General features: G+C 44.3%; 1 protein-coding gene across 1 annotated transcript; it reads right to left on the bottom strand.

Moving 5' to 3' along the window:
* Positions 1-79: 79 nt before the first annotated feature.
* Positions 80-9,248, bottom strand: TTR (transthyretin). The gene is made up of 4 exons (XM_010828965.1): positions 9,006-9,248; positions 7,580-7,710; positions 3,871-4,006; positions 80-332 (listed from the first exon to the last, which is right to left on the bottom strand). Exons 1-4 carry the CDS (start codon positions 9,072-9,074, stop codon positions 225-227), a joined length of 444 nt encoding a protein of 147 aa, XP_010827267.1. The 5' UTR covers positions 9,075-9,248; the 3' UTR covers positions 80-224.
* Between the last annotated feature and the right edge of the window lie 3,511 nt (positions 9,249-12,759).

The raw sequence follows: 12,759 nt of genomic DNA, 5'->3' as shown, positions 1-12,759 counted from the left end.
GTCAAATTTAGATTCTTTTTTTTTTTTTGAGAGAGAGGATGACAAGGAATCAAAAAAAGCAAGGACAAATGAAATGGGAAGTGCTTTAATAGGCATGTTTTATTGTTTCTGCCTGTTTTCTAACATAGCTTATAAAGTGAAAACACTGCTTTAATAAAAATGGAATACTCTCGGTTACACCAAAGCCTGTCCTTCATCCTTCAGGTCCACCGAGGCAGGCACCCTCACGCCTTGGGACTGCTGACCAGGGCGGTGGTAGAGTACGAGTAGGGGCTGAGCAGGGCGGCGATGGTGTAGTGGCGGGGGCCAGAGTCGTTGGCTGTGAACACCACCTGCAGGGAACACAGACAGGATTGCTTTCCAGCACAGCCCCCAACCGGAAATCATTCAGAGACTAAGGGAAGTCCAGTGCCAAAGAAATTGTTTTTATTTTCTTGTTTTCTGAAATGGTGCAAAAGGCAAAATTCCGAATATACTGGCCAACTAAGCTGTCAGAACCTTGCACAGCCCTTTCAATAAGATTCTTCACTCCCCACCCCCACCCATATAATTAGATCTCTCTTTAGGGGGGCAAATTCACACTGATAATCAAGGTGGCTCTAACCTGACTGAGAGAAATCACAGAACTCCTTATTGCTTGTGTCTCATGTTCTTGGTTTTGGAAAAAGGAAGAGAGAATGTAAAAACTGCCATTAGTGACCCAAAAGCCTAAGAATGATGGTTGCAAGCTCACCGCAGACTTAGAGACCCTAGAATTTTGAAGCCGGAAGGTAGCATTCTTCCCATTTCACAGATGAGTGAACCAGACCTCCGAGTTAGGGTGTTTGGCCCACGTTCATGAAGTGACAGAGCCAGGCTAGATGTTAAGCCACCTGTCTCCAAACCCAAGACATTTTTTCCCCCTACTGTTCCTTTGCATCTCCTAACATGCAAAAGAATAAGTGTATTTTGTGTATATAACATGCAGTGAAATACGGAGTCAAAGCATCGGAGGGTTCTATTTACAGTGCAAGCAGAGTATGGAAGATCATGTTGGAATTCTGCAATGCACACATGTTGGGGCTCTTCTAAGCTTTGGAACTGGGCAAATTGTCTATGAGAGCATGGTTCCCATTAGTTATATACTTCAGGCAAATTTCATAGAGCTGAGACTCCAAGTGCTGGGATAGTCTAGGTGCCCAGAGTGAGACAAGTTGAGACAACTTGGTTCAGGAGGGAGATGGAGGGCAGCAAGCAGATATTTAGTTTTACTTATTTTATACAGAGGTCATGGATTGAACTTTGAATACACGATATATGCTGCTGCTGCTGCTAAGTCGCTTCAGTCGTGTCCAACTCTTAGCGACCCCATGGACTGCAGCCTACCAGGCTCCTCCATCCATGGGATTTTCCAGGCAAGAGTACTGGAGTGGGGTGCCATTGCCTTCTCCAACACCCTATATAAGCACCTTTTATTTTAAATATGGACAAAGGAAACCTTGATGACTTAGGGATGGGAGAAAAAAAGATCCAATTAAACTGTACTGAAAACAAAAATATCAGAGCAGGAGGAGGTGAGAATCACTTAAGAGTCTCTGTGCAAGAAGGAGAAATATAGTATGACATCCCTTAAATGTGGAATCTAAAAAGAAATGATACAAGTGAACTAAGGTACAAAACAGACCCACAGAATTAGAAAACTTGCGGGGAGGGATAGTTAGGGAGTTTGGGAAGGTCGTGTACACACTACTGTATTGAAAATGGGTAACCAACAAGGACCTACTGTGTAGCACATGGAACTCTATTCAATGTCACGTGCCAGCCTGGGTGGGAAAGAGGTTGAGGGAGAGTGGATACATGTATATGTGTGGCTGAGTCCCTTCGCTATTATCTGAAACTATCACAACATTGTTAATTGGCTGTACCCCAATACAAAATAGAAAGTTTAAAGTCTGAAACCAAAAAAAGAATCTCTCTGCAGGAGAAAGGGCATTCCTTAAGGGCCACGTTTCTGGGAGCAGGTTAGGAGAATTTCTGATCTCTTGTAATGACATTGGCTTCCAGACTCATTTAATTCTTCCTAAAAATTGTAAATGGCATGATCTGCATTCAGAAATCCATGAGGTCGAGAGGACTAATAGTTCCAATGGAAATGTCTTGTCTTGTTAAATGTAATATGGCTGCCTGGGTCGTTGGCCAAGGCAGAGGTGACTAGTGCTGAAGGATGGCAGTGTTTTGGAAGGTCCTCAGAAGAAGCTGACAGAAAAGGAACTTATAGTTGAACCCACCACGCACCCACCAGTCACCCAAGTGAGGCACTGGGACTTAGGTATGACTCCTCACGCTCTCTCTCCTTCCCTGTTATCCATTCAGGCTCCAAGTTGGGCTCATGGTCCTGCCTGCAATGTCTTACATCAGTCACTTTCCCTCCATCCCAAGGGCAGGGATGTGTTTTCACTTCTGAATCTCTAGCTTCTAGCAGCCTTCTTAGCAATAGCAGGTTTTCATTTTTCAAATGTTTGTTTAATGAATACTGAAAGAGTGAAGAGCAGGCTGGGAAGCTAACATCTGATGGGCAGGAATAGCAGATCATGGGCAGGACAGTGCTGCGTCTTCTCAGATGGTCTCATCAGGCTGAGATCAGGGGGCATAAGGATTACAGGGGGTTGGTCTAGTGCTCCAGGGTGGGGCCTAGGACTCTAGGGGCAAAAGTCTTGTTCTGGGCAACATCTAAAGCCTGAAACCACCCAAGACAGGAGCTCCGCATCTTGTTGCCTGGCTGAGAAGTAGCCAGAGACATGCGTCTGGGTAGATAGGGCTTCCTCGGTGACCTGTGGGCCCCAGAAATCAAACAGGCCTAAGGTTTCCCTGGCAACACTGTCTACTAAAAGAAACGTTTTATGTCAATGAAAAGTCTCATCCATGACTAAGCCAGAGAGAATGGTTCCCTTTCATGCTGAGCTATTTTTGATGCAATTAGTTGATCTTTAACTCTGACCAGCATGTCTGGATTCTATTTCCATGGCAGCCATCTGTTTTACATGACTTGAGGAATTACAGACAAGGAAGACATAGGGATAACTTTGAGGTTCCCACTGCCTCATCAGCAGAGGAACAGAGTGTGAACCAGGGGCTACAATTGTGTCTTTATTATTATTATTAGCTTTTCTCACAGGAAGAAAGCTGAAGCACACTAAGGCTAAACCCAGCCTTGGCCCTGGTGGCAAATACTACTGTTTCTTCTGTTGCTGGCCCCATGACCTTGACAAGTTACTTAACTTCCCTGTGCCTCGCTTTCTTCACCCGTAAAATGGGGATAATAGGAATGACTGCAAGGCGTTGTTTACAAAGATCAAGTAGGTTAAATATAGAAAATGGGAGTAGTCTATGCTTGATAAGTTTCATCTGTTGTGTGGCTATTATTATTTTGAATTTACTGTTTCTGTATGTACTGTCTGAATTCAATTATCCAAACCTCTGGAAGCCAGATGAGTTCTAGAATGAAAAAGTTGTCAGATTTTAGAGAAGTAAAATGATGCATCTAATTTTTGTTGTGGGACACCCTAAGTTGGGGTCTGGAGGATTGCCTAATAATCCAATCTATTAGTATTTTTTCAACAGACAAATAATCACATTCAGGGGAAGGAAATGAAATCTCTCAGGAGCATTTCATAAGTTCAGGTCCTGTTACTGAATGAATTATCGTCAAACAGAGGAAAAGTTTGCTTTTCAGAGTTTTGTGGATTTCTGGAGAAATGGGAAAGCCACTGTACTAGACTGACATTTTCTTTCTGACTTTTCTGTGGTGTGCAAAGTGCAAGCAGTGCATTTCCTGGGATTGCAAACAAACAGACAAAAAATAAAAAACAATGCTGGCCTCCTTACACTCACCTCTGCAAATTCATGGAATGGGGAGATGCCAAGTGACTTCCAGTAGGATTTGGTGTCTAATTCCACTTTGTATAGTCCCTCTACAAATTTGTCCTCTGTGGTGAGCCCATGGAGCTCTCCAGATTCACTGGTTTTCCTAAAAGGTGCAAAAGCCCAGGTTAAGTTAGGCATTGAGGGAATAAATGCCATGGCAAGGTGACACCACACACAGACACACAAATGTGCACAAACACTCCTATATACAGTTTGTGTATGGGAGTGTGTGTATTAGTCACTTAGTCTTGTCTGAGTCTTTGTGACCCCATGAATTGTAGCCCACTAGGCTCCTCTGTTCATGGAATTCTCCAGGCCAGAATACTGGAGTGTGTAACCATTCCCTTCTCCAGGGGATCTTCTTGACCCAGGGATTGATCCTGAGTCTCCTGCATTGCAGGCAAATTCTTGACCATCTGAGCCACCAGGGAAGCCCAAGAATACTGCAGAAGGTAACCATTCCCTTCTCCAGGGGATCTTCCTGACCCAGGGATTGATCCTGAGTCTCCTGCATTGCAGGCAAATTCTTGACCATCTGAGCCACCAGGGAAGCCCAAGAATACTGCAGAAGGTAACCATTCCCTTCTCCAGGGGATCTTCCTGACCCAGGGATTGATCCTGAGTCTCCTGCATTGCAGGCAAATTCTTGACCATCTGAGCCACCAGGGAAGCCCAAGAATACTGCAGAAGGTAACCATTCCCTTCTCCAGGGGATCTTCCTGACCCAGGGATTGATCCTGAGTCTCCTGCATTGCAGGCAAATTCTTGACCATCTGAGCCACCAGGGAAGCCCAAGAATACTGCAGAAGGTAACCATTCCCTTCTCCAGGGGATCTTACCAACCCATGTGAAGATATATGTATATATATTTTTCCTCAATTAGGTCAGGATAGGGAAAATTTTAGTGACTGTCTAAAATTAACTAACAGAAAACTTGTCAGGAATGTTTCCAAAAGCTCATTGTAGATTTTTTTTCTCTTATGAGGTTTCACTTCAAAAGAGACTTTGCAACTAACTGTTGGTGTCTGGGTGAAGTTTCATAACTACCCTGGAAGTGGCCGCGAGCAGCTCTGACTGTGGTTCCTTTGACCCCAGGGCCTCACTCCTCTCCCCTGTGGTGTGAGAGTGTCTTCCAGAGGTGGTATCATCTGTACACATGGTGGGGACTCCCAATGCAAGGAGAAACCTGTATCTGACTCTTTCATTGTTTATATAATTAAGCTCCTTGGCAGCTCTGTGCCATCAAAAAATACTAGGCAATTCATTTTTCTTTTTAAACTAAGCAACTTCTATTTCCATGTAAGTGCCCACTTGATAGGCTTCCTTGATGGCTCAGTGGTGAAGAATCTACCTGCCAACGCAGGAGGCATGGGTTCTACCCCTGGGTTGGAAAGATCCCCTAGAAAAGAAAATACTCACTCCAGTATTCTTTCCTTGGAAGTCCCATGGACAGAAGAGCCTGGTGGGCTACACAGTCCAGGGGGTGGCAAAGAGTCAGACCTGACTTAGCAACTAAAATGACAACCTGCTTGATGGCTGGTGTTAGAAATCGTTCTCAATTAGACAGCAAAAACTAGGACAGACTAAAACAGAATGGCTCTGTTCATTACTCTCCCACCTTTCTTCTTTGCTAGGAAGAAAACATTGATTTTTCCATTTTTTGTCATCAGAAAAAAAAAATTCCCACAAACATCTGAATGCTTATGGCATCCATTTTATCTCATGCTTAAAATATTCTCTTAACTACTTTCCATGGTGTGCTTGGCATTTTATAGAAACATAAATGAATTAACAAGTAGAAACTCAGTTGAAACCACACCAAAGGAAATGGTCTTTCCAGTGATGGATGAAGAGTCATCATGTGATTCTTGGGGTTCAACTAAAACCCACAGAAAATCTCTTCCTGAGAAACATAAACACTTAGAAGTATTGCTTGGTACTGAGGATTTCTTGGTTGTTCATTCTTCAGCCTGCCAATACAGAAGACATAAGAGACATGGGTTTGATCCCTGGGTTGGGAAGATCCCCTGGAGGAGGGCATGGCAACCCACTCCAGTATTCTTGCCTGGAGAATCCCATGGACTGAGCAGCCTGGTGGGCTATGGCCCACAGGGTCATGAAGAGTCAGACACTTAGCATGCAATGATGGATGAAGCGTCATTGTGTGATTCTTGGGATTCAGTTAGAACCCACAGACACTCTCTTGCTGGGAGACATAAACACTTAGCAGTGTTGCTTGCTACTGAGGGTTTCTTAATTGTTCATTCTGTTAGTTGGTTGGTTTAGATTTACTGATATGGATTTTCTTTGGAATGGTTACTAGTAGAGGTGGAGAAACTCTATGAAAGTTCTAAGGCAGCCAGTGAAGGGGAGAAATCATCTGGGCTCCTGGTCGGGGGGAATGCAAGGCTGGTCTGGGTCTGTGCTTGATGTCGTGTATCTTTGTCTTCTGTGTCCTTTCTTATGGAGCTTGACAACCCAGCCTCACAGAGCAGATGCTCCACTAGGCTTTGCTGGACAACAGCCCTGGACTCGGGATGATCCAGATAAACTACGGACAGCTGCCTAGTCCGTGCTATCCCTCAATTCCTTTTCTTTCATTAATATATTAACATAAATTCTACATCTTTCCTAATAGCACAAATCAAGGACTGTCAGCTTGAGTAATATGTGAAGGCATCTAGGAACCTAGAGCTCCTGAAATTTAATACACATTTTTGTAGGCGTGTATATGTGCATTTTCTTGGCATGGAATTCACAGTTTTCATCACCCTTTTTGAGTGGTTTGTGACTTCAGAAGGTGGTGAACTGGAGTGGGGGAATGGGAAGCTGTTCATGGTTCTGGTCACTCCCAGCTGGGCCGGGCAAGAGGGCATCCTTCTCAGGGCCCTCGTTCCCTCTGCCCACATTTTCAATCTACTTGCTGGTCTCCTTAGTGAATGATGTTATGAGGGACACTTTGGCTGAACCCACCTGCATTGGCCAGGGCACAATAATAACTTCTTGCCTGAGCCATCTCACAATAGGAGGTCCTGATAAGTAACCTGGAGTTGCTGCCAAAAACTAACCAGGGGAATTCAGGAGGGGTCAAAAGGAGGGAGGAGATGCCAGACCATGTGTCCTGCCAACCTCCCAGAAACCCTTGGGCTGGAATCCATCTTGGCTGAGAGGTGTGCTTGCCACCAGCTGGGACCCTGAGTCAGACCATCTATGGGCACAAGCAAAATGATTGGCCAGAGACAACCGAGAAAGCCAAGCCCACCTCCGTAAACCCTGAGACTGCGAGCCAGGAGTAAGAGTGGTCCTCCTGGGCTCTCTCCCCCTGCTGCTCTCCACTCGGGTGTCCCTTCCCAATAAAGTCTTTTGCTTTATCAGCACATGTGTCTCCTCTGACAATTCATTTCCAAGGGTTAGACAAGAGCCCACTCTCGGGCCCTAGACGGGGTCCCCCTTTAGGTAACAGTGTGATCCAGATAAACTATGGTCATCTGCCTAGTCCATGCTGTCCCTCAATTCCTTTCCTTCCATTAATATATTAACACAAATTCTTCATGTTTGCTAACATCGCAAGACAAGGACTCTCAGCTTGAGTGGTTATGTGAAGGCATACCAACCAGTGATGGGGGAATGAAAAGATATAACCAAGCCCCATGTCTGGGAGCCCCAGGCAGCTCACCCCGAGGCAAATGGCTCCCAGGTCTCGTCAGCAGCCTTCTTGAACACCTTCACACCCACGTTCGCAGCAGGACTGCCCCGGACAGCATCCAGGACCTTGACCATCAGAGGACACTTGGGTTCACCAGCGCCCTGGGTGGAGAGAAGACAAGTGACAAGTCAATAAAGTTGGTCAGAGCCACAGGCTGCATCCTTTGTGGTGTGAGACCAGGAACACGGCAGCAGGGACGCAAGAATCCCATTTTCAGCGACAGATGGGTTGACGGTTAATGAACTTCCCTTACTCAGTATAACACAGACACAATTGTCTCCAAAGAAAGAATAGTTTCTGCCTCCGGACATGCTGTGCTCTACTGGGGTTGTGTATTATGAACTTGAAGGGAGATAATGGTCCCTCTGAAAAGAATGGTTTTGTTAAGCCTCCTCATCTGAGTGGAGTTACTGCAAAGATATAATATGCCACAGGACCAAATAGGAGCTTCCCTGGTAGCTCAACTGGTAAAGAAGCCACCTGCAGCACAGGAGACCTGGGTTCGATCCCTGAGTCGGGAAGATCCCCTGGAGGAGGGCATGGCAACCCACTCCGATATTCTTGCTAGGAGAATCCCATGGACAGAGGAGTCTGGTGGGCTATGGTCCATGGGGTCCCAAAGAGTCGGACACAACTGAGTGACTAAGTATAGCACAGGACCAAATAGCTTTTCCTGAGAACATTTCACTCAGCTGTTGCTTCAGCAGTTCCTTCTTGCTAGTTGCTGTAAAATAAAGCCAGATGATTTCATGATCCTTTTCACAGTTTTATTCTTCTAAGCCAAGCATCCCCAACTTCTGGGATCTAATGCCTGATGATCTGAGGTGGAGCTGATGTTATAATGATAGAAATAAAGTGCACGATAAATATAATACTCTTAAATCATCCCCCAACCATCCCCCAACCCCCACCTTCCAGTCTGTGGAAAAATTGTCTTCCATGAAACCAGTTCCTGGTGCCAAAAAGGTTGGGGTCCACTGTCCTAGGGGATTTAAGAATTAGATATTGGACTAGAAGGTTGTGCACCAAGCCTTTGAAGAATTAATCGGTACATACTTTTTGATTAGCTAAAGGGAAATTAGCTTTATCAAAGGTCAAGCTTCTGAAAATTCAGTAGTCACAGCTTCCAGAATATCAGATCTTTATTTCTACCATTCATCTGAGGGAACTGAGGCACCACTGCAGAGTCATAGAGGAGGGCGCCCAGGATCTGAGCCCCAGTTTAGTAAGCTCTGCAGAACTTCATTCTTTTTGAAGTTTGGATCAATGACATTTAAAAATAGATGCCGGCTGCCCTGGCCCCAGTAACAAAAGTGGGTTGGCAAAGCAGGAAGAAGTCACTTATACTTCATCCATAGGAGACAGATGAAAGAACATCAGAGAGTCAGACACTCACCACAGAGCCAGCCTCAGACACAAACACCAGTCCAGCGAGACAAAGGAGGAACAGACGGAAGGAAGCCATCCTGCCAAGAACTGCTGGGTCCCTGAGCAGACTGCCCCCAGCTCCAGGCTTTTATACTCACTTCACCCCAGCCAAGCTGCTGATCCCTGCCAACCGGACTCCAAACCTGCTGATTCTGATTATTGACTTAGTCAACAAAGGGAGAATAAGTAACCCACACAAATATGAACCTTGCCTAGAGAGATTAGAGCATCAGAACATTAGCTCTATGAAATATTCCTTTAAAAAAAAAAAAGCCTTTATGGACATATTCTTAACAGGTCATTTGACCAGCTAAATCACCAAGACAAAACCACCAAAACAAAACAAAAATACTCTTCTCTGTGCTCGGCTGGATGCAGTAACATTCTTGGAATGTTTTTTTATCCCATAACATTTCTATGCATGTTTTTCCACTTTCTGCACATTTTATCATTTGTTTTAAATGATCGATTCAAGTTGTGATTTATTTCACATGGAATGACATTTGGCTGTGCTCAGTTGTGTCTGACTCCTTGTGACCCCATGGACTGTAGCCCACCAGCCTCCTCTGTCCATGGAATTTTCCAGGCAAGAATACTGGAGTAGGTTGCCATTTCCTCCTCCAGGGGATCTTCCCCACCTAGGGATCGAACCCGTACCTCCTCTTTGGCAGGTGGATTCTTTACCACTGAGCCACCTGGGAAGCCCAATGACATTTGGCTGCACAGACTTAAGTACAGTGCACCAGAAAACATCATTACACTTGAGCTATGTCTATGAGTCGACAAGGGAAAAACCTTTGGCAGTGCTTACATTTTAAAAACCCATGTTTCAGCCCAACTGAAAGTCATTTGGAAGTTTGGCTTAGTCAGCAATTTCTCCACAATTGTTGTATTCTTTTGAGAAAAGATTCTCGACCCAAGGAATAATGACACATTTAAAACTGCCATCCATGAGCCTGAAATACAGAGAGCCAGAGATTTTTTTATGGCCTCTCCTGCACTGTATATGCAGAAACAAGTTTCCCCAGCTGACTTTTGTCAGAATCAAAATTTCTGGATGGCAATAGAAATGACCATGAGAGCTAGAAGCCATCGCTGACAACAGATTCTCTTTCTCTTGACCAACTTCCAAGTCCAGCATTTATATTCATTTGATGATTCATTGATCAAGTACCGGCTTTTGTGTGCATGTGTGTGCATCTATATGGATGTGGCTTTGTTCATGGATTAAAACAGGTTTTGTCCTGATAGAGACATATATGGAGAAGATGCAGAGAAGATGGACAACCATTTTGGACAACCACATGTCAAGGGCTAGTTCAGTTTCAAGCTTGAGAGCTGGGGGAGGATTCCCCTAGTTGACAGCTTGGAAGAAACTACACAAAAGATCATGAAGAGCTTTTTAGAAAGTGGTAGAAGGGACAGGAAGGCATTCCAGGAATATGGAAATGTGCAGGGGAATTGGTTGACCTCAGGAAAACACCAACAAGCAAATCCAGTTTAGAGCATAGCTAGAAATGGAATCTCACAGGCTTAGAATCTGACTCTGAAGTAGCAAAGGAAAGAGTGTTGAATTTGAAGTTCGATGACCTGAGTCCTAAATCTCAGTCCAGTTCCCAGGATTACCTTCTTTGAATTATTGAATATCTCAGATACTAAGCTTACACATTTGTAAAACAGAAATACCTACTTATTTTTGGCCGCTTCTCACAGCTTGTGGAATCTTAGTTCCCTGATCAGGGACTGAACCCGGGTCTTGGCAGTGAAAGTGCTAAGCCCTAACCACTGGGCAGCCAGGGGATTCCCTGAAATACCCACTTTTCTACTTCAAAGAACTATTCTAGTAACTTTTTACATGAGATAATACAAAAGCTCCTAGTAAACTGTTAGCCTCATTCTGTTATAAAGTATAGTTTACAAAAAGAGTTCAACATCTCTGCTAAGGAGAAAATCCTTTCTCATATCTTTCATATATTGTCACCTAATATTCCCTGGACTATTTCTCAGTGCTCATAACTTGGATGGGGAGTCTGTTTTTTGACTATGGATCTTAAACATTTGAATATGCTCTCATATCCCAAGTCAATCTTCCTTCAATGCATCTTAGTGCTGCTTCTGTTAAAGCCTAGAAATATCTCCTAGAAATGTCTAAATTAAAACCTAGACATTGTGAACTGGCAACCCTGGGCTGCCTGCAGCCCATTGACACATTATGTTTGGCCTGAGGAATGTGTCTTTAAAAAATTTTGAAACAGTTGTTAAAATTGAGACATTGCCTAAAAATGTGGATTTCTGGCTTCTCTTGGGAAATCAGAAAAGAATGTAGCATTAGGTCTGTTCGCACATGTGATGATAATCACCTGGCTTTCATTCTACAATGCCCAGGCCTCTCCTTCCACCCCAAGCCTAGGTAACATCTCTAGTGGCACTCTCACGCTTGAGCAGTTTTCTCTCCTTACACATGTTCTGTTTCTCTCATCTATGTTTCCCGCCTGGCCTCTTGAAAATTTGAGTTTGAAACTGCTGGTCTTCTAACAGCCACTTGAGAGCCGAGTGACAGCTTGTTTTCAATTTGCCAAATAGTCCCACTTCTCTGAACAATTCCTTTTCAGACATACTTCCCAGAATCCTCACCACCCAGAACTTCCTCGTCTGATACATTCCAATTGGTGGCCAGGGCTTCTTTTCAAATGGGGCCCTCTGAACTGGATACATGCTTCAGCTGGAATCAGGACACTGTGCAGGACTTTCAGACTGTAACCTTCTTTTGGTCAGTCCCATGGTTTTTCCAGTTAGTCATGTATGGATGTGAGAGTTGGACCATAAAGAAGGCTGAGCACCAAAGAATTGATGCTTTTGAGTTACGGTACTGAAGAAGACTCCTGAGACTCCCTTGGACTGCAAGGAGATCAAACCAGTCAACGCTAAAGAAAACCAACTCTGAATATTCATTGGAAGGGCTGAAGCTGAAGCTGAAGGTCCAGTACTTTGGCCACCTGATGTGAAGAGCCAACTCATTGGAAAAGACCCTGATGCTGGGAAAGATTGAAGGCAGGAGAAGTGGGTAACAGAGGATGAGATGGTTGGATGGCATCACTGACTCAATGGACATGAGTTTGAGCAAACTCCAGGAGATACTGAGGGACAAGGAAGCCTGGTGTGCTGCAGTCCATGGGGTCACAAAGAGTCGGATACGACTTCTACAACAACTACTATGAATGATGCCTCCTGAGCGCATCCTTAACTGTGGCAGCTGTGACCACATCTCCCCATCCTAACACTACCCATTTGACTGCTTGGTCACAATGGTCTAAAATCACCATGTATCATCCATCATCTGTGCTTTTGTCGTTTATGAATCTTATTTGGTTTTTACCTTTATTGAGGTGTATTGGACAAATGAAGTTGTAAGACATTTAACGTGCATATTGTGGTGGTTTTGTACATGTATACATTGTGAAAGGATTCCCACCATCTAATTAATGAACATCCATCTCCTCATGTATTTATGTATTTTTTTCTTTTTAGTGAGAGCATTTATGTTCTACTCTCTTAGCAAATTTTAATTATATAATACAATGTTACCAACTTGGCCCTGTGTGCTCAGTACTCAGTCGTCTGACTTTGTGACCCCATGGACTGTAGCCAGCCAAGCTCCTCTGTCTATGGAATTTTCCAGGCAAGAATACTGGAGCGGTTTGCCATTTCCTACTCCAGGGGAT

The sequence above is a fragment of the Bison bison genome, unplaced genomic scaffold (genome assembly GCF_000754665.1).
Source record: "Bison bison bison isolate TAMUID 2011002044 unplaced genomic scaffold, Bison_UMD1.0 scf7180017864498, whole genome shotgun sequence".
In the NCBI taxonomy this organism is placed as follows: Eukaryota; Metazoa; Chordata; class Mammalia; order Artiodactyla; family Bovidae; genus Bison; species Bison bison.
The sequence above is the reverse complement of the archived record's forward strand: the minus strand, read 5'-3'. Positions and strand labels throughout refer to the sequence as shown.

Bases quoted from the DNA above. Each gene is read 5' to 3' on its own strand.
- TTR (XM_010828965.1), bottom strand. From the start codon at position 9,074: ATGGCTTCCTTCCGTCTGTTCCTCCTTTGTCTCGCTGGACTGGTGTTT. The intron at 7,711-9,005 runs GTGAGTGTCTGA...CTCTCCACCCAG, and splicing joins TGTCTGAGGCTGGCTCTGTG to GGCGCTGGTGAACCCAAGTG. The intron at 333-3,870 runs GTGAGTGTAAGG...TGTTCCCTGCAG, and splicing joins CATTCCATGAATTTGCAGAG to GTGGTGTTCACAGCCAACGA.